We start from the raw sequence: 24,327 nt of genomic DNA, 5'->3' as shown, positions 1-24,327 counted from the left end.
AGTGCAAGCCCCCATTACTTGCACCCTGCCTCCCCAACACCGCCAAAAACTTCCTACTTGGGGCCTGCAAACCCCTTACACAAATACCATACGTGGCATTCCACCTCCCACCTCAACAACACAAATCCCTTACCTGGAATTCTGCTTGCCAATCCCTACTAAACATAAATCCCTGCATGGCCTCCCATCTCCCCAGACCACGCAGAGAGAAAACACACTACACCTTCTCGTAGCAATCAGACAATGAAGGTTAAATCGGCTTTGGAACATGGTTTATTAATTAAAGCAACTATTCGGCTTCATCCGAATAGTTCACACACTATTCGGTATTCAGCCGAATACTAAATATGCCATTCGACACAGCTCTACCCCTTACCCCTCATTCTCTTTTGGGACCATCTGATATTTCATATTGTGTTGGCAGGTGATTGCCCCGATGCATGGGAGAATTGTTGGTGGGGGAAGTTGTGGTGCCACAACCACTCCTCTTCATTCGTTGCACCACAGCATTTCACATGCGATGGATAAAAGTGTCTGCGGCTGCTGCCCAGTGTGGTTGATCACCACCGAGAAGTGTGCTGCGGCTTCTGTCCAGAGTTGTAAGCAGAGAACCTGTGGGGAGGAACTGCCATCTGTCCCGGGCCTGTGCATTGGATTCATTTGTAGCGCCCACTGAATTCCTTGAAGCTACTTGGAGCCATAGCGCAGTGGCTTGAGGTCTCTGGGCTCCTTTCCAGCTTCCGGTCTGGCAATGCTGCAGGTGGGATACCGCATGTTTTGGCAGGCTGATGTAGAGTGATTTGGCATAGTCATGACAGGAGTGGTTGTATCTCCCACTGATATGTGGTGGTGAGCCATAACAATGAGTATCGGCATCGCTGAGTTGCAGACAGCTCGTGGGCTTTCCTTTTAGGTCTGGATGGAAACTCTGGCCTAGGATGTTTGGCGGAGGTTACCCCATGTGCCCAAATGGAGCAGACCCCACTGACAAAGTGCCAATACATAAAGGAAACCCCTCCTGTTGGGTACAATGGGTTCAAAAGAAATTGTTCACAAGTGTGCCCAACATTTTGCACAATTAATATCAATTTCTGTCTATTTCAACTACAATCAATGTAAATGAAGTTCTTGGAACTAAATATTGACAACCAATTTGTCTATTTTGTTGGTATGCTTCTTTTCTCATTTTATGGTTTGATATTTGACATTTTTCACCAATTATTTAATGCAAGCGTTCATTTACCTTTAGACGTGGATTCCCATGAACCCAGGATTACACATGCCATGTTACTCTTATTCAACTTTGGTTTTTCTTGAAATACAGAATGTCCTATCATTCAACGCAAAGGGCCTCATTACGAGTTTGGCGGTAACCCGCCAGTGTTGATGGAAGTTTGCTGCGGGACTCGTAGTAGACTCGTGTTAGACTTGTGCCGGACTCGTCGCACTTTTCTGGCGTCTGGCGTCCCAATGCCACTGGGACATTACAAGTCCTGGCAGATCGGAAAGTCAGGCACTGGGCAAGTTACTCCCCATTCTCGTGTAGTCCCCGAGGACTCCATGGGAGTGGAGGGACGGAAGCACCGGCACCGTTGGTAACGGTGCCGGTGCTTCCGTGACAAGTCTGTGTACTGGGACCGTTTCGCCCTGCAGGTCAGACCTGCCAGGCCCAATGGCCCCTGCAGGCAGACTTGTAGTGTGGCAGTCTGGAGTGGGTGCTGGTACGTTGCTTTCGGCACCCTTAATTCCAGACCAACACACTTGTAATGAGGCTCATAGTATAGCAGTGAACAAACAAAGGATCCAATCCTCAATAAACACCACGTGCTGTGATACCCACTAATAGCACAAGTGCCAATGTGTTAACAATTGTTTCCAAAACGGGGTCACTGAAAAAGTGCCCAACAATCACATAACATGTGTTACTTTTCAGAGCGGACTGTTTGAGTGACACCCAAGTGGGTATTTCTGGTCAAATGTGTTGCAAATAAAGCATATATTTGCCTAGTAACATTGGGAAAAACTGTCAGTCATTTGTGAAACTGGCCCACTCTGGCCAAACATCTGGCCAGTACTAGAATCATGGCTGGCACTTCTGGCATTGCCCTATTGGCCTGTATGCCAGTCCTTGCCTGCATGTGTGATGCATTAATTATGGAATCCTGGGAACAATAGTATTAACTGATGCCAAACTGTGAGCATTTGCCTGAGTGGGGGTGGGGGGCATGGCGGTATGGGGCTCGGACACAATCTTCCTGCAGCTGCAAGAGTGTGAGGTCGATTTCCGACCCAATGGTGGGGGGACTCTGAGCTATTCTCGCTGCTGCGGAAGTCTGGTGGTTGAGGGTGGAAGCGCTCCTAGATTGAGGGCTGCTGGAGCGGGGCTTCTTGGGAGAAACTGTCCGTCTACGGAAACTTGCAAGGCTTGTGGGTACAGACATGCTACACCTTCACAACACAACCCTTTGCCTTCTGTCTGTTGCCATCTCTGATTGCGGTGGTGGAGCCATCTTCACTGCAAAGTCATGTCAGGGAGTGGCCTAGGGGGGCACGTGCTACCCCTGGAATCTGTTTGGCCACCCCAGGTGCCACCTCATTATCCTTCACTATGATCTTTAAACTTTAAACACAGGAATGTAAGACAATAATTTTAATAATGAAAGTAGATCTGGGTATTGGTAGTGGAGTCAAATAGCATATTAATGCTATTCAGGTGTGTGTGCGTGCGTGTGCGTGTGCTCGTGCTCATACTTCATGTCACCCCTGCATAAGTCAATGCCCCCACTTGGGTCACCCCAGTGAAGAGTCTGGACATGCCACTGATTCACTGTCGCTTCCTGCCTGGAAGACTTCACTCTGTCCCAGCTTTCATCCAGAGCTCTTCCCTTATCCTGTTATTGGCATAGGTCTTGTTAGATTGTCATCCAGTAGCTCCCGGGGAGGCTTGGCCCACTCTGATGGTGGGTCCCTGCTGTTGGTTCGAAGGATTGGTGGGTTGGTCCTCAAGTGGGCTACAGCTGTCTGTTAGATGTTGACAGTGACACCTCTATGGACTTCTGTTAATCCTCTGACAAATTACTTTAGCAGAGACACCGCTCTTCTGTTTGGCTGTTGCTGGTTCAGTTGGATGTTTCTTACTTAATACCTTTTTGGTTTTCTTGGTACTTTTTTAGTTGTTTTCTTGGTACTTTTTTAGTTTCATCTATTAAGTGGCGCTTGCACCACTGATAAGCCAAAACCATTGAATTAGAGTACAGATGGGGAGAAATGGTGCATGAATAGGGGGGACACACAGCTTGTAGGTGTTTGATTATTTTCCCATCCATCGACGTTCAATGGCCATGCTAATCCCTATGGCTATTTTCACCCAGTTCCTGCCTCTCCCTACCCAAAGCACCTCCTCATGGGAACTCTTTGTGCTAGCTTTAATCAAACTTTACACTCAAAGTGCCTGCCAGTGTTTTTTCAAAGCAGTCTTCTGAGAGTTAATGACTTAATTGGTCTTGCAAACCCCTCTACTCGTGCGATAAAAATGTCTTACCAGATCTGCCTTCTGCCACTCGATTTGCGTGTCCTTCACTGAAGTCCTGTTACAAACAAGCATTGGCAAAGCCAACGGTTTTGGCTTGTGTACAAGTATTAGGCATTTGTCAGGCACTGCTATTGGATGCCCAGGGACTCGCACAATATTGCACCTGCTGCCATGAATGGGCAGTTAATACTACTACTGCTGTCCCTGGCAAGTGCCCTTCCCATTGCCAATGCTAGTCTTTTTTGTACACCTGATACTTGTGTTTTTTTTTCTTTTTTTTTTTTTTTAACAATGAATATTCTTGTGCTTTTTCCAGAGCGCTAAGAGGCCTACAGGTAAGAGCATGCGTTCTCTGTATACGATGAAATCCATCCAGCCAGTTCATTTTGTGTGGAGCATCAGTAGCGGGGTCATTCTGGGCATTTCATGGGCTGCCTGCACAGCACCGCTGGCCTCAAGTAGTGTGCTTATGAGGACGCCCTGTCCCAACTCCACCAGCACCTGACATTAGGGAATCGCAAATACCTTTTAAAATGAATGGCAGCAAGTCTCCCCAATCTAGTTTTCATGTTTGGGTGATCAGAACGGTTGGCCCCTCTCCCCACACGCCTCCACGTGACTACAGTAATCTGTACCCTCTTTCAAGGCAATGAATCCGTCACAAAATAATCCTCTTTTTTTATGGCCTCCTTCTTAAATGGTTGATTTTATTTGCATGTCTGTGTGACATGCACACAATAGGTTTAGTTTTTTGGCAACTTCTCATTTTCTTGTGTATAGTTAGAAGCAGAAGGTCTGTCAAAAAATGACTACAGGCAGGGGGCATATCAGTTTATTTTGTTGTGCCTTTAAGCCTTCAGTCCATTTCCAAAACTTAATGGTGAATGGTTAGGTTGCACTACTTTGCATTTTGGTACTTGTAGTCTATTTATTTATGAGGAATATACCGCGCCACAGTCATAGTAGTTTTCCTCAACATATGTGTTTAAGAATGTATACATTTTTTAGCCCCTTTAGCCCCTGGGGAGAGAGCCAATCGGATAGCCAGGTACGTGGGATGAATCTGACAGGAACTGCCCTTGTTCCATTCTGGCCAATGTTGCCTCTCGTGCACTGGCATAGTATGCCCCTAGCCCATCCTCCCTACTCTGCCCCCTCCTGACCCCACACCCAGGAATCCTTCACCCCTTGCCTGTCACCTCCCAACACTTTACTGTCCTCTTGCTTGCCACCAAGCCCACCCCTTCACCACACAGGACCAGGGCATGGGCGTGGAAAAGGTGGCGGATTTGCCGCATCAAAACTTAGTGTTTACTAATAACTCCCCTTGGGATGACTCCTTGCAGCTCAACCTCCGGGGCTCCACAAACAAGAACTATACCTGAATGTACTAGGACTGGAGTTGGAAAGGTAAACTATCCCAGCCTAGAATATTTAGGGGGAGAAGGACGAACACACTTTCAACGTTTTATCTATTACTCCCTTTGTTTCAGCTTTACTCTGTTTTTTATAAAGTGGCCATGCTATGCCCTGGGTTAGCGTCACTCTTACAGGGGCACGAAAGTGAGATGACCACAAACTATGATATTCCACCTAGTTTACTCCGTTCTCTGACTGCTATGCAATCCACTCTGCTTAGTCTCTTTTTAGCCTCTTACATAACGAATACACAAAGAGAACTAGATGCTTACACAACGTAGTGATCGATAGTTCCTTCCAGTCTGTACAACTACTGCAATACCGAACACTGTAGTTGGCCTCCAGAGCTCGCTTTGCGTTATGATTGTGATTGTATCAAATATTACCACCTGCAGGAGACAGCTGGCCAAACCGTTTTCACAGCCTTTTTTTCTTTTGTATTTGTGTCCATTCATGTAGCTAACCTTCTACATTTTACAGACACTCATCAATGGCTCGCAAAGTCTTTTCGACGACTCACAGAGTAGATTTTATGAAGGGCAAGTAGCATTTGCAAGAGATGTTTGAAACTTTTATTTAACATTTACTTTGCATTAAATATCAAAGGTTTTACTGTGCATGGCTGGCCTCTGGGTGGCAGCAGTGTTCCAACCAACGTGGGTTTGAAGTGACACGCACCATTTTACAGAAATCACATTTTAAAGTTGTTGTCCTCCATTGCTATGATTGGAGTGCATTTCTCTTAGGTTGGATATATAAACTAAGTTACCCGACCTGCAGGTCTAGCTGAAGTTTAAAGAATGTGCAAGGCCTGACTACTCTCACTAAAATCTTATTTCAGCAGTAGCCAAAACTGCTGAATTGTTGCTCATATCATGTCTTGGGTACAAATAACTTCTGGTAACATTAACAATATTAGTACAAAATTGCTAATCAAATAGGTCTGTCAAAAATGATTTATTTAGCAAACTCTGTTAATCAATTTTTGAAAACTAATATATGCCTTGCTATTGGGACTTTGCATGCAGGATGGGGAGACTACAACTAAAGCCATACTCTTATTGCTCAACAAATGTCTGTGACTGTGTGTGTGTGAGTGTGTGTGAATAGAGTGTTAAGTTATTTTATTATGAAAGGCTAGTTTATTACGTAATGTGGTTTGTATCCAAGGCATTCCTTCATAAATATCTATATTAACTAAACATGTGAAGATGTGTTCAGTTGCTTAAATTGTCCACCTCCCGGTTTCACCGATTAACTAAAGTGTGTGATCCTAGGCAAATTATTTAATCGTGCTGTGTCTTATCTGAGGCACTGTAAGTGATTCACTTCACAGTTTGTTAATATATAATGCTATTATAAAAAAAGCCTAATGGCTATAGAGTTGCTCCATATATATTAGTGCAATTTAGGTATTTTGCACCTCAAAGTTATTTGCCACTTGGCTTGATTATGGCAACTTATTCTAAGGTCACTTCCATTGGTGCCTCCAAGTATCAAATACTGATGATGCTCCTTGCATTGTCCTTTTCTATGGAGTCCCGTCTGTTGGTGCAATCCATATGCAAATTAGGAGGTTTGCATCTATGGTATGTGTTATTACTTGACTAGAATGGCATTTGGGGGCAAACAGTCTAGCCCGTTCTTACTGTGGCATGCCTTTGTTTCTGGGCTTCCTGTCCAGAGCAGCAGTGTTGCTGTGTGCTCCTGCATGGCCTTGCTGCCTGTAGCGTTCCGGAGCAGGACATGGACAGCAGTGTGGCTGTATGCACCTGCTCTGCACCCCCAATACACAATGGGGGACATAGCAGGAACACGGTCTGTGTCCCACTCTAGGGTGTTGACTGCACTGCTGAAACTATAAGGGGCAGAGCCAGAGGCACAGCAGGAGCACTCAGCTCCATGTCCCACTCTATTTTGGATGTTGCAGGTAGAGGGTACAAAGTCGAGCCATTTTGTAGGGAGCAGGAACGATTGTGTCAGTTTGGCATTCAATTTATGTGGGAAAAGTGGCTTTTCGTAGCTCGCCCCCCTACTCCAGGAATGCTGGATACTCCCCTGGGTTAAATACCAAACTCCTGTATTTGCACAGGGGAGGGGGGCAATATGACCAGGGCTCAAGTCGAGGGTACATGCGGGGGGGGGGCGGAGTCCACCCACTTTTTTCAGAGGGTGGACTCAGTCCACCCCCGCTAAAATGAGAAACATTGAATGTCCTCTTTGAATTTATGAATAAAGCCGACCTCGGGGATCGAAATGCAGTTGTCAGGTTTACAGTCCAGACACCTCACCACTGCACTATATAACCTTATGAAAAATAAGAAACAACTAAAGTTGAAATGTATTATTTCGGTAATGCAAGTCCTAAGGAAAGCATTTGGTTCTTGGAGTTTAAAACATGCACACCTTTTAACGTTATCAAAAACAATATTGGAAGAAAATCTCCTCTCTTGGTTTTGTGTGTGTTGATTTTATGGAAGGCAAATGCCATTCGTCCTGTGCAATTTGGGTGGTTATGTAAAGCCAATTTAATGAAATGTGCATATTTCACCTTGATATGCTAATTTCTGGTAATGTCACCTCCCATTTATTGCGTTTGTTGATGAGTCCTCCCACTTTAATTTTTAGGACTTGACCCCTGAATATGACAATCTGGCCCTGTAGGGTGGCAGAGAGGCTCTCCCTGTTCCCCCGAGCTCCAGGCCACAGGGGTCGGATTCCGGCACCTCAACCCATCTAGCGCCTCCCTGGGATTTATTTCCCAGTATTCGCTCTGCAGGCTCACCCTGAATTCTCCCGGGTGCGAAAAGTGTGGCGTGCGCGCGCACCCTCGAGAGTAAGGAGCAGCCATTACGCGCGCGCGTGTCAACACCTGCAAGCTCTGTAACTAGAAAGTTCGATTACACAGTCTGCAAAGGTTGCAATTCACATTTCAAAGATGAGGCTATAGGCCAGTGGTCTTGAAACCGGGCGGCTGCCCCCCTGGGGTGGCCTGAAGGATGTCCAGGGGGAGAAGGGAGGCAGGCTCTTAAAAAGAGAGTCAGAGGACTTTCATTTTTAAAAGGCGTAAGGTGACTGCTTTTAATAGAAAATATGCGCAGTAGAAAATCTGCATACATTTAAGAGCTCCCCTTGCCCTCCACCTCCCCACCCTCGCATCCTTTTGGCCCCTTAGGGGGGGCAACCCGTGGCGGGGGGTGGGGGGAGAGCAGAACCACTATTTTTACTCACAGGGAGGGCTCAGTTTGAACATGTTTGAATACCACTGTTTTATTCTAACGTCGAAGTGTGACTTGATATGCAGTCTTTGAAGACTGAGTAAACAGACTTTCTAGTTACAGAGACTTGAGTGTTTTGTGACGGGCACGTGTAATTGCTACTGTTTTCTGCCCCTTGGGGGCTCTCGCTTCTTGGCCTTCGCAGTGACTCCAAGGAGCCTTCTTGGGCTCTGCCCTGTGGGCGGGGGTGTCTGGGAGGCAGGTATGGCCGGGCTGCCGGCTGGGGAGATTAATACGCATGTATCGGTGTCAGCTTGCTATTTCCAGCACAGCTGCCTTGGAACGCCAAGATCATTTAACTCCCTCTCCACCTCCCCAGTCTAGCTCTCGCGCTGTCTTCCCCTCTCCGTCTCCCTTTTCCACACCAGTCTTCCTCTCCCCTTTTCCCCATTGTCCCTCTGTCAATCTCACCTTTATTTGGTCCCCCGCAATCCTCTGCCTTTCCCCCCTGCTTTCTTCTTTCCTCGTTGATCCCTCGACCCTCTCTTCCTCCATTTGCCCCCACTACTTCCTCACTTTAGCTCATCTCCTTCCCTGACCCCTGCCTTAGCTTCTCACCCTCCACACACCCTTGTGCCCCCTTGACAGCTCTCCCGCCCTCTTCTCTAAACCCTTTCTCCTGCCCACCTATCCTTCGCTTTCTCCTGCCCACCTCTCCCTCTCTCCCACTTTCTCCTGCCCTCCTCGCCCTCCCACTTTCTCCTGCCCTCCTCTCCTTCTCTATCTCCTGCCCACCTCTCCCTCTCGCACTTTCTCCTGCCCACCTCTCCTTCGCTTTCTCCTGACCACCTCTCCCTCGCTCCCACTTTCTCCTGCCCTCCTCGCCCTCCCACTTTCTCCTGCCCTCCTCTCCTTCGCTTTCTCCTGCCCACCTCTCCCTCTCTCCCAATTTCTCCTGCCCTCCTCGCCCTCCCACTTTCTCCTGCCCTCCTCTCCTTCGCTTTCTCCTGCCCACCTCTCCCTCTCTCCCACTTTCTCCTGCCCTCCTCGCCCTCCCACTTTCTCCTGCCCTCCTCTCCTTCGCTATCTCCTGCCCACCTCTCCCTCTCGCACTTTCTCCTGCCCACCTCCCCTTCGCTTTCTCCTGCCCTCCTTCCTCCCGCTTTTGCCTGCCCTCCTCTCCATCGCACTTTCTCCTGTCCACTCTCCCTCACTTTCTCCTGCCTTCCTCTCCCTCGCACTTTTTCCTGCCCTCCTCTCCCTCGCACTTTCTCCTGCCCTCCTCACTCGCTCTTTTTCCTGCCCTCCTCTACCTCGCACTTGCCCCCACCCTCTCTGCATTTCTCCTGCCCAGCTCTCCTTCGCTTTCCCCTGCCCTCCTTCCTCTCCCTCCCGCTTTCTCCCGCCCACCTTTCCCTCTCTCTTTATTCTGCCCACCGTACTGTCTGCTGCTTGCCCCTCTCCCTCTGTAGTCCTCTTTCCCAGCTTTTGCCTCCGCCCCACGCCCTTTGTAACCCGTGTCTTTGCACCTGCTTGCAGATAAACTCTTCGGGAAGCGGCTGCTACAGGCTGGCCGCTACATCATGTCCCACAAGTCCTGGATGAAGACGGTGCCCACCGAGAACTGCGACGTCCTGATGACTTTCTCGGGTAAGGCTGGGGTCGGCCGGGAAGGGGAGGGCGGCAGGGAAGACAAGGAAGAAGCGCGACCCATCCATCTCGACTAGTGCTGGAATACAGGATGTTGGCTGCTTTGCATAAAAACAAAGTGCATTTTGGGAACATAAGAATGACCACCAATTTATCAAACGTGTCTGTGCTTGTAATTTAAAAGTGCATTCCTTCTGAGCATGCAAGGTACACTAGGTATGGTGCTCATTTCCTCTGTGACAATAGTCACCTTAACAATAAAGTGTGTGCAATGTGCCTTGTGTCTACACTGAACAGTAAGACCGTTTTTGCAGGAGCTCAGTTCTGTCTTATACCAGCACGATTCCACCCCTGTTCCCTGACTTTGAGTCATCCTCGCACCTCCTAACAGTACTTTCAAGACTACAACAGATAATTTCATCTGTCCTACCTACCTACATACAGGCCACATATTGTCCCTGTGCTATAAACGTAGCTTCTCACCCTTATGACCATAAATATTTCTTCTCACAAAGTAGAGGTATGTTTCATAACGATACATTACAGGAGAAATGCAGAGAATGGCACTTGCATGTTGTATTGTTTTTGTTCCTTCACCACTTGCTTTCAGCCAGCCTTTTCCCACCTTTTTGATTTTTTTTTAAATTGAACTTCACTTGCTATGTTTTTGGGATAAAAGTTGTACACGTATAATTACTACTGAGGTCTCTTCTGCACCCGTTTAGAAGGTAGCCACTCCTTAGTTGAGGGATCAGCCTTCCTTGGATGTATACTATGACTGCTATTATATGTCTTAGAGCAATCGCCCCGAAGTTGGGGGAGGGGCATACATGGCCAGTATCAGGCCGTTCCTAGGCTGGTCTGAGCAAAGTGAGGGCCTCGGCGAGGGCTGTGCGCCGTTACCGGTCAGGTACGCATCCCGATGAGAGGACGATAGCTATTCACACCACATGGTGCAAATAGTTTGATTTGTTTCTATACAGGAGATGGGGTCTGCACGTATTGCGTGAGCCAAATCTTCCATTAAAAAAAGATAGCTGCCATGGAAAAGGGGACGTTGTCCCTTTTCCTTTTCCATGGCTGCAGACAGGAGGAGTGCTGGGACCGGAACACAAAGCTCCGGACCAGCAGGTAAGTGGGGATGGAGGGAAGGAGCGGGGAAGGGATCGGGATGTCTTTGGGGTAGCGGGAGGGCGGGGATGTGGGGAGGCAACAGGTAGAGACTCCCACATTCAAACTGATGCTATCTGGAGAAGGGCCTTGTGTGACCTGAGAATGCGGTGGATACACTCTGTGTTCACACAGACATGTCCAGCCACCTGATTGGCTGAGCGCCCTTCCCTGGGTGCATCTGTTAATTACATGAATATCATGCCTGAAAACCACAAGTGGTTTTTTGGTACCGCTAACTCAGCCTTGGTCCACAAAATCTCTGGTTCCTCATGGACTGCAACGTCTCCTTTCAGCAACAGATCATCAAAAATTCCCAGACATAAGGTATCAGATCATGCTGCTCCGCAAGACTAAGCCCTTCCTCGCTCCCCAGGACTTCCTCACCGTAGCACAGGTTCCCATGGCGGCACACATTGATGGGTTTAAAAGACTCCTTGCCAGGCTTACCTCTGTACACCTGGCTCCCCTCAAAGCATTTAAGGGCCGCAGCCCGCCTTATTGTTGAGAAAAGAACTGAAAAACCCTGCTCTTCAAGGAATTTATAGGCGTGACTTTGGTTACTCTGTCTCCAGTTCTGCCACCGCTATGGACCCACTGAAAAAGGGCCCTCCTGGCCCTTGCAATCTTGTGCAGGAATACAGAGGAAAACAGATGTACATGTTACCCTGAACTATTCAGGTTTTCAATTTAGTATGAAAAAGTACTGAGAGAGGGCCTCACTCTCAGGGGGAAGAGAAACAATTCCAGATAGTTTGAGCAAGAACAGAGATAGCCTGACCACCACTCCTGGCCAGCTGATGCGTTGGAACCACCAGCAGATCACCCCGGAGTATATTGCTTAAACCTCTATTAAAGGAAGGGGAACCCCTGGAAGCACAATGCAGCGGGTTCGCAGTACACAAGATCTTAAGAGTGACATCCTATTTGCTACATAAATGGCAATGTTACTGATGGGGAATGTCCCACGGGGGCCCCTAGACATCTTAGTGGCCTGCAGAGGACTATTTACTAGAACCTCAGCCAAAATCAGGTACTGTCAATGAAAGTCAAACTACACTATCTCAAATTCCAGTGGTATATTGCCCCTCAGCACACTATAATGGGATGTGAATTCTGCTGAGTATTGGGAGGAACCACAATGTCCTTTATGGAACTTAACCCTACCCCCACATTAAAGGAAACTCAAGAAATCTCTGGGAATCTGTCCCTTCTCCCAGGGATCAGATGTCATGCTTTATGCGCTTGCTTCAGCAGTATTCTTTAAAAAAGAAAAAAACGAAAATCATTGTCTACAGATCTTCAGTTCTAATGGGCATTTTGTTTGTCCTGGAGGTTTTTCAGGCAAGGGCAGTCGGTTGGCACCCCAGATTGAAAGCCAACATTTTCCACTCTCTGCTGGCTCTACCAACTAGGGTACCGGTTGAGGCAATAAGTCTAGAATTGGGTGTTCCGTCTCTATTGTCACTCTGGAAGCGTGCTGCTTGCAGGTTTTGGGCTAAGGTCTATTATGGCAGCACAGGTGATGATACGCTGCTGATTCTCCAAGTGTTGAGAGACGATAGTGAGGTCCCATCTTGAGGAGATCGGCGTCTTCAGAGTCCCAACAACTTGGTTGGACTTTAATTTAGAAACAACAGAAGAGAAGTCCAAATTCCATGATGCAGGGGTAGCCCTGGACTATCTAGCAAGTCTCCATAAATTTGGGATGTACTCGCATCAGGCTTCCATTCTGGGCACTCCAAAGTCCTACCTGGTAAAGCTCTGGTTACCGGTGCTGATTAGATTCATCAGAGCGGCCCGTCTCTAAACTCTCCCTGTATTGGAACATACAAGGGCTTGGCTGGGAATTCCCTGGGCTAAGCGACTGTGCTCCATGCAAGTATAACATTTTTATTTCCCACACTTCTCATCAATTCTTGAGTCATTTTCTGTGTGGAATCGTTGATTACCTCGGCAGTCTTCCACACATGGCAACGGGCCGCCGGGAAATTGACTTTGGAAAGTTAAAGTCTTCGATTGTAATTCCAGGCAGATTTGTCCTATGGTCTGTATCTGCTTGATTAATTTTAACTGGGGTTTTTGATATCAGTTTTATTGGGAAAAAGAATTTTAATTGTATGTATTTTGATTTTGAGTATAATGTGGTATGGTATTTTGTATGAATTGTTAGTGTAAAAGGTCACTAAAAGTTACCAAATGCACTTAATAATTTAAAAAATAAAGTATTCTTATTATGACAGATAGGGAGACCGTTGGGATGGTCAACTTTTCCACAGTCATAGCAAGCGCTAGGAAGTTAGAGACCACCACTTAACTTTGTGTTAATGGTGCCATTCTTCTTTTGGGACCCATACAGTGGGAGTTACCCACCTACTTTGTGCATGCAGATGTAGATCTAGATGGGGGGGCAACATTATTAAAACGCAGTCGGAGGCCACCAAAAGTCAAGAGACATTTAGACTGAGGGCACCAGGGTATTCCACTTCCTGCCTGATTACACTGTAACTACTTCTGGTGACCTGTACCTATTTTTCCAAAATTGTCATTTCTTTATGCTCTCTGCCTAAATGTCTCTTGTGTTTTGGTGGACTCTGGCTGTGTTTTCATGATGTTTTCCCCAAGTCCTAAAAGTAATCCTCATTTGACATCTAGCCACTGAAGCTCGGCAATGAGCAGAAAACTTGAATGGACCACCGTAGACGAAAATCAGGTGTGCAGCAGAATTCTGAATAAACTGAAGATACCGAAGATTGTAAGATGGAATCCTCCAGTAATGGGAATTGGCGTAATCTAAACACAGCTGTATCAAGCACATTTGGCCGAGATCCTAGCTGACCGAGTACGAAGAAAATCTGCCTTAGGCGGTGAAGATTGAATAAACTGAAGACTACTTGGTATATAAGATTACAAAGGAGTGTGGACGCCCCTCTACTGAGCACTAACATGTGTCAAATACCCTGTTCTATGGACTTTCTTCTACTCATGGGGGTCTGTAACCATGTTATAACTCAGTGCTTGGTATATAAGGTCTGGGACCAGTAGCTGAACCAGGCCAAGAGGGGCGTTATGCTGGTAGGTGTTCCTGCTTGATTACATCTGTCTGATCAACTGTTTCTGCCTTGTCAGTGCTTCCTGTCCTCTTGGTTCTCCATGCCTCCAATGAAACCAAGGAGAAGCATTTTCTATATGTATATTTCTTGGGGTGTTTATTGATTGAGAGCAAACCTTTTTTTCAAAGCCATTGAAAGTTATACAGAGTAATAGGGTAACCTACGTAATGGGGAGTTGGTAAGGTGGGGTATAGCATAGGAGCAGGGACCAAGCAATGAAGGGGTGAGGGGATTTGTGAAGATCCAGAAGTGTGATGGCGTTCGGGTTGAAGCAGGTGGAGTTCTGGGGAGTAGACCATGAGTTGCAGCCAACGCCAGAAGACGTGAGCCACTCAACAATGGCAATCGCGCCTGCCGAAGCATGGTGGCGAGGAAGAGGGCTGAGTTGGAGCACCACTGCTGAGAAAAAGGGATGGGGTGCAAGGAGGGATCTGGGGTGTGGCTGCTGGGAGAGAGGAGGCACATTACCAAGGAACCTTCCTGTTGGGTCAGCCAGACAAGAGATTTGAGAGAGAACATTGGGGAATAATGGCAGCAATTTGCTTGGTAATTCTCGATCTTCATTGGCTGAGCCAAAAGGAACATTCTAAAAGATGTGCTAATGCCATACAAAACCCCACACAAACTTAATGGAGCTTTGCCCTACCAGAAAGCTGTATGTTACTCTTTTGGTGTCAACCATTTGCTTGTGCCACATCATATGAAGGAGGTTAAAAACTGAAACATTGTTTTTTCACACTGACATGGTTGTTTAGCAATATTCTTCCCCTGCCATGTAGTTAATTCCTCTCTAATTCTTTTTCCTGCACCTTTGCATCTTGAGGTGTCAAAACGTGCCCTTTATTTTCCATCGTTTAATTAGATCAAAGAAAAAAGCATGAGGCATATTGGGAGTTAACCTAAACATGTGTTCCCCTATAGCTGATCATTTCTACAAGTGTGACATGAAATTCATGGCTGTGAATATCCAGGTGTTGTGATGATTCATAGGATCATGTTCTCCCCAGTGGGGAGACCTTCCCAGTGAGGTTAGGGAGGTTAGTCCACTATGCAGCATCCCGCACATGGGTGGCAGAAAGCGTGACTTCACAGGGAGAGGCTACCCTCATGGGGACAGGGACTCACGTTCCGGGATAGAACTCCCTAACCCTCTTGCAACTAAATCCATAAAGACTGCTGAGAAACAATCTGAAAGCACTACTGTATGCTATTGCAATACTCCTATCTTTCGTCCTGTAAATATTGATACCACCAAGATCTGAAAGACTAAAATGGAAATAGTGCTATCTCAAGTAATCTTCCAGGAGTTCTGTGAAGATGTTTGATGGAATTATACAACCTACTCCTTTGACAAATACAGAAGGTACTGGGAAGAGGTGGCCTCAAGGAGGCATGAAGAATACCCAATAGAAATGAACAAAGGACTGTGATGCTCCACTGAGGAGGAACCAGCTGAATGGAATAGAAATCGAGAATGGACCCAATAAGAGACGAAGTCGGCATAGCAAGCAAAGTGGGCTTGATGCCTGGCAGACCTGAGAAGTTCAAACCTGGGTGCAAGAAGCTATGTCTGGGAAGCGACCCTGCAGTCGGGAGGGTGCAGACAGCAGATTGCAGGTGTCTTTTGCAGTCTGACACAGAGCAGACCTGACTGGAAGCTGGAAACTGACCGACAGTAGCATGACCTTGAAGAGGTGGATTGAGCAGTCCATTAACTGCGTGAACACCGTTTGGCAGAGGACCCTGTGGAACCAAAGCCCGGCAGCGGGGAGCGGAAGGACAAGCAGTGTGAACATCCTGTGGGAGTGCATCAATCCAGCACCCCAGGAAAAACCGGCGACGTGACTCCAACAAAGAAGATGTAATGTGAGTTGGGGGGCGGGGGAAGGAAATTGAAGCTAAAGAAGACATGGGCGTCCTCTCCCTCGTCTCAGTCACTGTATCAAAAGTACTGAATATAAAGAAGTCATTGGGAGTCGTCGTCCTCGTTTCAGTAACTGTATGAAGAATATCGAATGGGAAGAAAGCCTCGGGAGAAATCTCCTTCGTCTCCATATTTGCCTCAAAAGTACCCAAGGTAAAGAAGGCATCGGCAGTAATCTCTCTTGTCTCAGTACAGAATGGGAAGAAGATATCATGAGTAATCTCCCTAATCTCAGTAATTGAACCAGGAGTCTTGAAAGGAAAGAAAGCCTCTGGAGTAATCTCCTTTGTCTCCAAAGTTGTGATAGACGTATCACGTTTGAAGATTACATCACTAGTTCTCTTCCTCACCTCAGTTGTGTCAGAGACTGAAAGAGAAGAACCTATCGGGAGTACTCTCCCTCAGCACTCTATCATCAAAAGACACCTTAAGTCTAGAGAGTGCCACAAGAACTATCGCCTTTGGAAGAAAATCAAGGACACTGGGAATAGTTCCCCCTGTTTTCGCCTACAAGAATAAGGGAAAGAAAGACAAGTGCTAGCTATGTGTTGGAAACAGGAGTTTTTGACTTGTAAACATGCCCTAAGAGAAGCCTGGAAAGAAGTGCAAATGTTGATTAAAAAAAAAACAGTTGCAGGAAACTATCCAAAGTTAAGTAACGGCGGAACTAACTGAACCAGGAGAAGGTAGTCATTTCCTTGGTTCTTTCATCTACATTGTTGAATCAGAAACCAAGGCAAAAGGTTACTAAACAGTAGCTTGGAGGTTGGCCAAGTCAACCAGGAGGAGATGGCAATTGTTGAACTGTGGGACCAGAAAAAGGGAGTCATTCTCTTGGTACTCTACAAGTACAGACTTGAACTATAATCGGAGACTAACAGAAATACACCCGTATGTCTGATCCGAATGCACCAGAAGAATGAAGTCATTCTCCTGGAGCCGTTTATGTTGGTGTCTTTTCTTAGTGGTAGAGCTAGAGTAGGTTAGTTTTGACAGAGGATTGACATTTTGACTTTGACAAACACACTGATGACGAACACCCAAGTTAGTCTTTAATTAGGTAGGGAAAACTCTTTAGGGGAAGAAGCCTTTTTCATTGTTATTTAAATATGTATTGTTGTAAACATGCCACCTCTTTGTCCGACTCCTTACTCCAGCATGCCACACTGTCCTGGACATTCATTCGAAACATGACCTGGCCCACCTTGCACACCTACTGAATGTGAACTACTCCTGCACAGTTTGTATCATGGACCACTAACTGGTTGATCCAATGCTAAAACCATACAAGCTCGGCTACTCTTGCCAAACAATACCACTTGTCAATGTTATTACTGCCTCCCTGTAGGATTACACTAGGAAAAGGATTGCAACAGCAAAGACAGAAAATTGCAGTCCGGGCCTCACTAACATTACTTCTTAATCTCATTCATACTGGTGTGTGTGTATATATATATATATATATATATCAATCAATTGCATGGATCTTTGTAAAGCCAATAAGTGCAGACGCCTAAACAGAACCTACACTTCTTGAGCGAAACACCCTATATCGAATCAATATTGTAGCAGATTGATTCCACACTGAGCCTGGCCACCTATATCAATCCTGGAACATGTTATAAGTAACTCGCCTAAATTCTGACATTCCTGAACCACCGTAAATCACACTATACCATACTGGGAACACTGGGAATGCCCCAAACGGTCTTTCTAGACTGTGTTATGCCTGTCTGCTCTTCGCCTGGACTCTGATCTATCATATCTATGCCATTCTCCTCTTGGCTGACCCACTGAGAAATATTGGGGGAAGGGAGACTGCCAAATTGTAAAACCAGTAGTAGCAATACATGCAATTGCCTGCCTGGCACTCGGCTACAAGCCCTGCCCTGTGCACTGTTGGTGGGGGATGAACCAGTACCAGGTGCCCACTGGTGTCTGGCCAGCTAAAGAAAAGACACCAACATAAACGGCTCCAGGAGAATGACTTCATTCTTCTGGTGCATTCGGATCAGACATACGGGTGTATTTCTGTTAGTCTCCGATTATAGTTCAAGTCTGTACTTGAGCCAAACAAATCTAGAATTCCCAGTAGAACCTGGAAGTTCACGTTCCAGGGCCTTAACCACTGTGCTAGAACAATGAGAGGCTCACCAGTGCCTTACAAGCCACTCAAGGGAGAGGGATCTCACGTTAGTCCTGGGTGCAAATTCGCCAGAGGGGACCGTTACACTTTTGTTTAGATGGCAATGGGACCCTCTGGGCATTTTTCATCAGTTGTACTGCACACGTAAAAAGGCGAGGTGTAAAATGCTGGCTAAATGGCCTTTGTATTCCTTTTCCACTTCACAGTGCAAATTGAATAAACGTCGCCTGCCGTTTACGCATGGCAGGCTGCGTCTACAATTGCATAGGGATACACAGCATTCACGCCAGGATGAAAGTCCCATGCTGGCGTAAATGCTGGTTTTCGTATGATGGAGAGAGCACGTGGGTTGCTGAAACGGATATTCCTTTCCATGCCCCTCTCTGCTATACAAATCAATGAAAATAAGGCTTACAGTAAACCTCATATGTGAAACACCTGGGGACATGAGCTCCCAGACGTCTCATAAATGTTCCTTGAAAGTAGAGACATGTGCCTCCCCACACTGCACTAGTTAAACAGCTGTTTAAATGAGCCAAAATACGCCACATACTTTAGCTGTGGTGTGACATAGGATGACCAACTCGGTTTATCAAAAATAGATGAAAAAATAGACCTTGCCCAAAATTCCTATACAGTGAAACAGGGAGTGAGGTACAGTTATCGGTTTGGACGTTTCACGTTGCATGCTATTAACATGGTATGATAGGTTATTTAAAACGCGCTTAATACACAGAGGTTTCTAAGCGCAGACCCGGGGATCGAACCTGTGGTGCTCCGTGTCGTCTTGCTTCCAAGCCGACCACGTTGCCCCTGAGCCCACAGAGACATGACATACAAATAAATCAACAGCCCCCCCCCCACCTCCCACTTGGCATGCATGTCTTATCCAGTGCCCTTTGCAAGCCTCTGTCTATGCCATTAGCAAATGACTGCCCAACAAGTGACATGACATAAAAGGGCACATCAGCACCATAAACACTGCCCCTCCATAGTACTCAGTAGGGCCACCGCACCCTTCAAAACCCGCGTAGTACCAAAGAAGCGAAGCTGCTCCTCTCTTTATGGGAAACTCATTAGTAAACCCCAGTCTTGCATTAGCCTGCAACCGCTGTGAAAACATCATGATCGTCTCGGCCGCAAGTTGCTAGTTTGGCATGACGCGCTGTCTGTGCACCTGGAATAACAATGATCTGCTTATTGTAGCCAGAGCTTGCTCGGCTGTGGTTTAGTGCACTAATGCATCCATTACAGTGACCTGTGCTTGACCTCATGGTCACAGGTTCGAATCCCGGCAGGTCACCTCCGCCCTTCATCCTTCCAGGTCGATAAGATGAGTGCCATTAAGTTGGGTAACAGCAGACAACTGTTTTCTGTCAATAGCGCCAATCTGGGGTGAACGTGCGCTGGACAAATACACCTGTTATGTTACAATGCATTCTTATTCTTGCAGAATGTCAGAAATCAGACTGCCAACATCCCGCTCTCTCTGAATGCTGTACACCTATTTCCTTAACAACCAATATAGAGCTGGTTACACAGTAAACCTCCCCCCAGCCTGTAGGTGTCCAGTGCTATCCTTTTACTCTTGTACCTGCTGCCCACCACATCCTATAGATGCCTTGTATTATAGACCCAGCCATGTACCCCACACGTCTTTCTTTGCAGCCCACAGTGGCTACCTGCACAGTTGCTTAAGTTGATACAGGAACAGCAACAAACACTCCCTCAAGAGGCCAATCCACCATTCATTTGATTCAGCTATACGATGCTCAGTGTCCCCACCATGAAATTGCCCCAATGTGCATGTTAAACCCAAATTCCACACAGGTTCACTTTGGAATGTCTAATAAATCGCATATTATGACCCTATGAGATTCAGGACAGGCCTAGCTGGCAATGTCCATGCCTTGCTCGAGTGCCAAAGGCCGTACCACTGGCAGAGGTTTCCTTGACCAGGGACACCTAGCTGTGCTAATACCGACAGAAATATCAAATGAGTAGTTCTGATTATTCAAATATTGCCCGATTGATTCCAAGTTGCCCACCCCGACCTGCCCTTCGCCTCTAAAATTCTCTCCAACCCATTTGAGTACTTTCACCCAGTCGCGTTGTTCCCTATTTCCTCAGCCACTTTGACGGCAAATTCGTCCTCTCTGCCACATGATCTACCGTATGCAACCTGTGCAGTGGGCAACCGTGCCTTTCCTCTGCCCGCCACACCTTTCTTTAGTTTCCCTTCTGATTTAAGTAAATAACTCGCTTGTTATGGGATCTTTCAGGAATATGCTGACACTTTCCCTTTGCTACCATTTTTTTTCTCCCTTTTCCCAAGCCTTATCCCCGCTTGAGAAAGCAGTCTCTCTAAGCAAAATTGCGTCTACTCCATAATTCTATCCCACCTCAGGAAAGAAAGCCTGCTTGAAAGCTCACACTAGATCCCCATTGCACACTCCCTTTCCAAAAATAGCCACCACTGAAATCACTAAACTCCCATTTTACCCCAGCCTCCACCCAAAAGGGCCCGGAGTGAACCCGGAGGTCCTCTAAGATGAGGTAACAGTATCTGAGATGGATGGGGATGCAGATTTTACTCATACATCAATAATCAGACGGACTCAGGAAGTTTGGCAAAAACACATCTGTTTTATTTTCAATTGTCTAAAACAGGGAGTACAACGGACATCATGCGACGTCGCACAAGCAATCTCAAACATTTCACATAACAAACACAGCTTTATACTAAAAATTCATCATCACTGACGTCATGCTATGTGCCAAAATAAGAAAACCTACGGGGGTTTGTGATAGGCTTAAGAAGAACATCTAAGTATACTTTCTGTGGGGGACTGGACTGGGATTGGGTCTCTAAGGTCGGGTGGACAAATATGCCAACCCCTGGTTCAAGTCATCTTCTGTGTCATACTAATACACAATGTTCTTTTGGCTTCTCAAAGTATAGGGCTCCTCGCTACTTGACCCTCTACAAATGGTTGGTACACTTGTATCCTTATGGAATATTCCATTCGCTAACAGCACGTATGCTGGTACCCTAGGTGCATGCGGGTTGGCTTTGTCATGCCTCACCACCCAATTAGCCCAACATCCATCATCACTCCTGCTGTCTGCCAGTCAATTAGTCTTTGAACTCGGCCTTGCAGTAGCCCCTCGTCTCTAGGAATAAAAGGGAGTGGGAGCATGGCCTTATCTTTTGGTCTCGGTGTAGCTCGCCCCAAAGTCTATTTCTTACTTGACCATGTGACAGGAGACCACGTTTTGAGCTCCTTTGTTGTATTTAATACTATTAAATTAATAAAACCTGGCACTTCTGGTGTTTTTCATTACACCTCAAACAGGAGCAGGTCTTGTTTCTCAAGTTCATTGTTCTCCTCAAGCAAATAACCAGGCTCTTTGCAGTCTATTCAGTACATATAGCCAGCCTGATTACTTGGTTTATTTGTGTTATTGCATCTGTACAATTATAAAACTGCTTTGCATTTTCTTCAGTGCTTCTCCGCACATGCAATCTTCATTTTTCTCCCAAAATGTTGCTCAATTCTTTTACTTTCTTAATTGGCATCTCTTTTAGGTGTGTCATTTTTGCTTCATGTGACGTCACCAGTCTTCTCTTTCATTCATCTTCACACTTCTTCCGGAACTTCCTTCAGAAGACCATCATTTCTCCGCAGATACAGCATACAGGGTTTTGTCAATGGATACCTGTTTTCAAGACCTTTTCGCGGTATAGGTACCCTCACTGGTATTGCGCATGTTGCAATTTCCGGTTCACAACATGGGGGTGGGACTTCGGTAGAGGTACTTGGCTCCTCCTCTAGAAGGTACTTTGGGTTATCTGGTGGGACTCTTAAATAAACTCTCATCCTATTTGGTGGTTAGACCACTGCCTTTGAGTACCTGGGGTGACTTGGTGGTCTCCCTCCCGCAACTTTAGATACCCCACTTATCCTGTTATACTGTTGAAGATGTTCCAGGGTGCTGCCACAAAAAATAAATACACATAAACAAGCAGAGCCACCACTTCTTCAGTGGATACATCTCCCTCCCCACCAACATGTAGGGCATCACTTGTCACTTTTATCTACAAAAGAAACCCTAGATTGAGACATCCCTGCAGCTCACATCAGGGTAATTTGAAAGTTCTCTCAGGCCGGGGTATTCTCCCATCTAACACCAGGTTAGGGAGATCGGTCTGACTAAAGGATCACATAAACAAGGCATATTTGTGCAACTGATACTGGATATAATATATTTTATTTATAGCGCGCCCATACACACGTGTTTCAAAGCGCGACGAGGCGGTGGGGGGGAACACAGTGGGACAAGACAACGAACCTACTAGGCCCAGTGACATTGATATTGCGCAAGTGCAGGGGAGAGGAAGGAGGAAAGTGCCAAGGGAAAGAGGGGGAGAACTGCAGGAACCTAGGACATATATACAAAACAGGAAGTGCAGCAACTGGTGGCAGTGCAAATTAAGTACAGTACGCCAAGTGAAGGATAGTGCAGGTAGGAGAGCAGTAGGGTTACAGATATAGCCGCAAGTGCATAGTTGCCGATAGGGACTGCAGGTGTGAAGCTGGGCGGACAGGGACCTGGGCCAGAGGTTCAGAGGGCGGCCAGGTAAACCAGTGCAGAGAAAGATAGGTGATCAGCAGGGAAGAGGAAGAGAGAAGGCAGAAGCAAAGAGGAAATTCTTGAGCTGGTTCTGGAACAAAAAGTGGTTCTGCTCATGTTTGAGAGGCAGGGAGGCTGTTCCAGAGGGAAGTGCCCGCAGAGGCAAGTGATCTGCCTCCAGCACACTTTTTGGAAAAGCACCTGACCCTAAGGGAGTTGGAGGTGGATGAGTTGACCCTAAGGGAGTTGGAGGTGGATGAGTGAAGGGCTCGAGTGGGAAGATAACTTGGGAAGAGAAGGCTGGATATATTTTTGTCCCATACCCAGAAGGCCTTGTGAACAATGCAAAGGGTCTTTAATTCGATCCTTGCAGCCACTGGGAGCCAATGGAGAGATTTCAATTCTGGAGATATATGATCCCTTGGCTTGAGGCCAAGGACAAGTCTTGCAGTTTTGTTCTGGATGAGTTGCATTGGGCAGGGAGTAGAGGCAGGCAGATTTAAAAGGTGAGACTATTACAATAGTCAAGCGTAGATAGAACCAGGGCTCTGGAGACAGTGAGCTTCTGGGGAAGAAGAGAAGAGGTAGAACACCCCCGAGAAGTTGCAGTTGCTAGTTAGATGTCTTAGAGACATCAGAGATGTAAGGGTAGGAGGAGAGTGGAGTCGAAGATAACCCTGAGGTTCTTGGCCCAGCAGGTGGGAGAGGGGGGAGGGGGTTGGGGGACAAGGGAGGCTTGCCAGAGAGTGAGTGGAAAGCAGGGGGTTGGTGTGCCAATGAGGAGGATCTCCGTTTTGCTGGCTTTCAGACAGAGGTCATTGGCGGCACACCACTCTTGGATTGCAGAGAGACAATCCAGGATGAGAGAAGGAGAAGAAACGGCAGTGGGGAGCTTGAAGGTGAGCTGGGTGTCATCCACATTGCATTGGAAGTTGGCGCAGAAAGCAGCAATGCAGTGGGCAAGAGGTGCCAGGTATTTGTTGAACAGCCAGGGAGAGAGGTTAAACCCCTGGGAACACCGCAGGTGGAGAGATAGATGGAGGAGGGGAAGGCCCCAAGTTGGACCTCGGAGGGTCGATCAGAAAGGTAAGAGGTTAACCATGCCAGAGCCTCATCAGTGATACCTTGATTATCATGGAGCCGGTTGAGCAGGATGGGTATGGTTAACCATATCAAAAGAAGAGGGGAGATTGAGTAGGACGAGGACAGAGGGGAGATTAGAGTCCAGGTTGGAGATCAAGTCTTCACAGATGTTCAGGAGAGCAGTTTCCGTGCTTGGAGCAATTCTAAAGATCCCTCCTCTAGAGGCACTGCTGGACATTACGGCAGCTCACACCATGTTAATGATGAGTAGTCCTAAAATATACACAGAAAAGAACATTCCCTGCAGCTCCCATCATGCGAGTGATGTTGGTCTCACCAATTCCCTGCAACTCCTAGCGTGTTGGTTACAAAGGTCCACACTCTCTCTCCAACCAGGAGTGGAAGGCGGACGTGGCTAGGGCGGAACCGACTGGAGG

General features: G+C 46.8%; 1 protein-coding gene across 2 annotated transcripts in view; it reads left to right on the top strand.

Moving 5' to 3' along the window:
- The window catches only part of ANO8 (anoctamin 8), a 525,215-nt gene that overhangs the window by 253,124 nt on the left and 247,764 nt on the right, over positions 1–24,327 (top strand). For both annotated transcript variants that reach the window (XM_069648985.1, XM_069648993.1), the window contains exon 2: positions 9,709–9,819. In XM_069648985.1, the coding sequence (XP_069505086.1) occupies positions 9,709–9,819 (111 nt within the window). The remainder of the gene's footprint in view (positions 1–9,708; positions 9,820–24,327) is intronic.

The sequence above is a fragment of the Ambystoma mexicanum genome, chromosome 1p (genome assembly GCF_040938575.1).
Source record: "Ambystoma mexicanum isolate Mex_15411 chromosome 1p, UKY_AmexF1_1, whole genome shotgun sequence".
NCBI classification, from domain to species: domain Eukaryota; kingdom Metazoa; phylum Chordata; class Amphibia; order Caudata; family Ambystomatidae; genus Ambystoma; species Ambystoma mexicanum.
The sequence above is the reverse complement of the archived record's forward strand: the minus strand, read 5'-3'. Positions and strand labels throughout refer to the sequence as shown.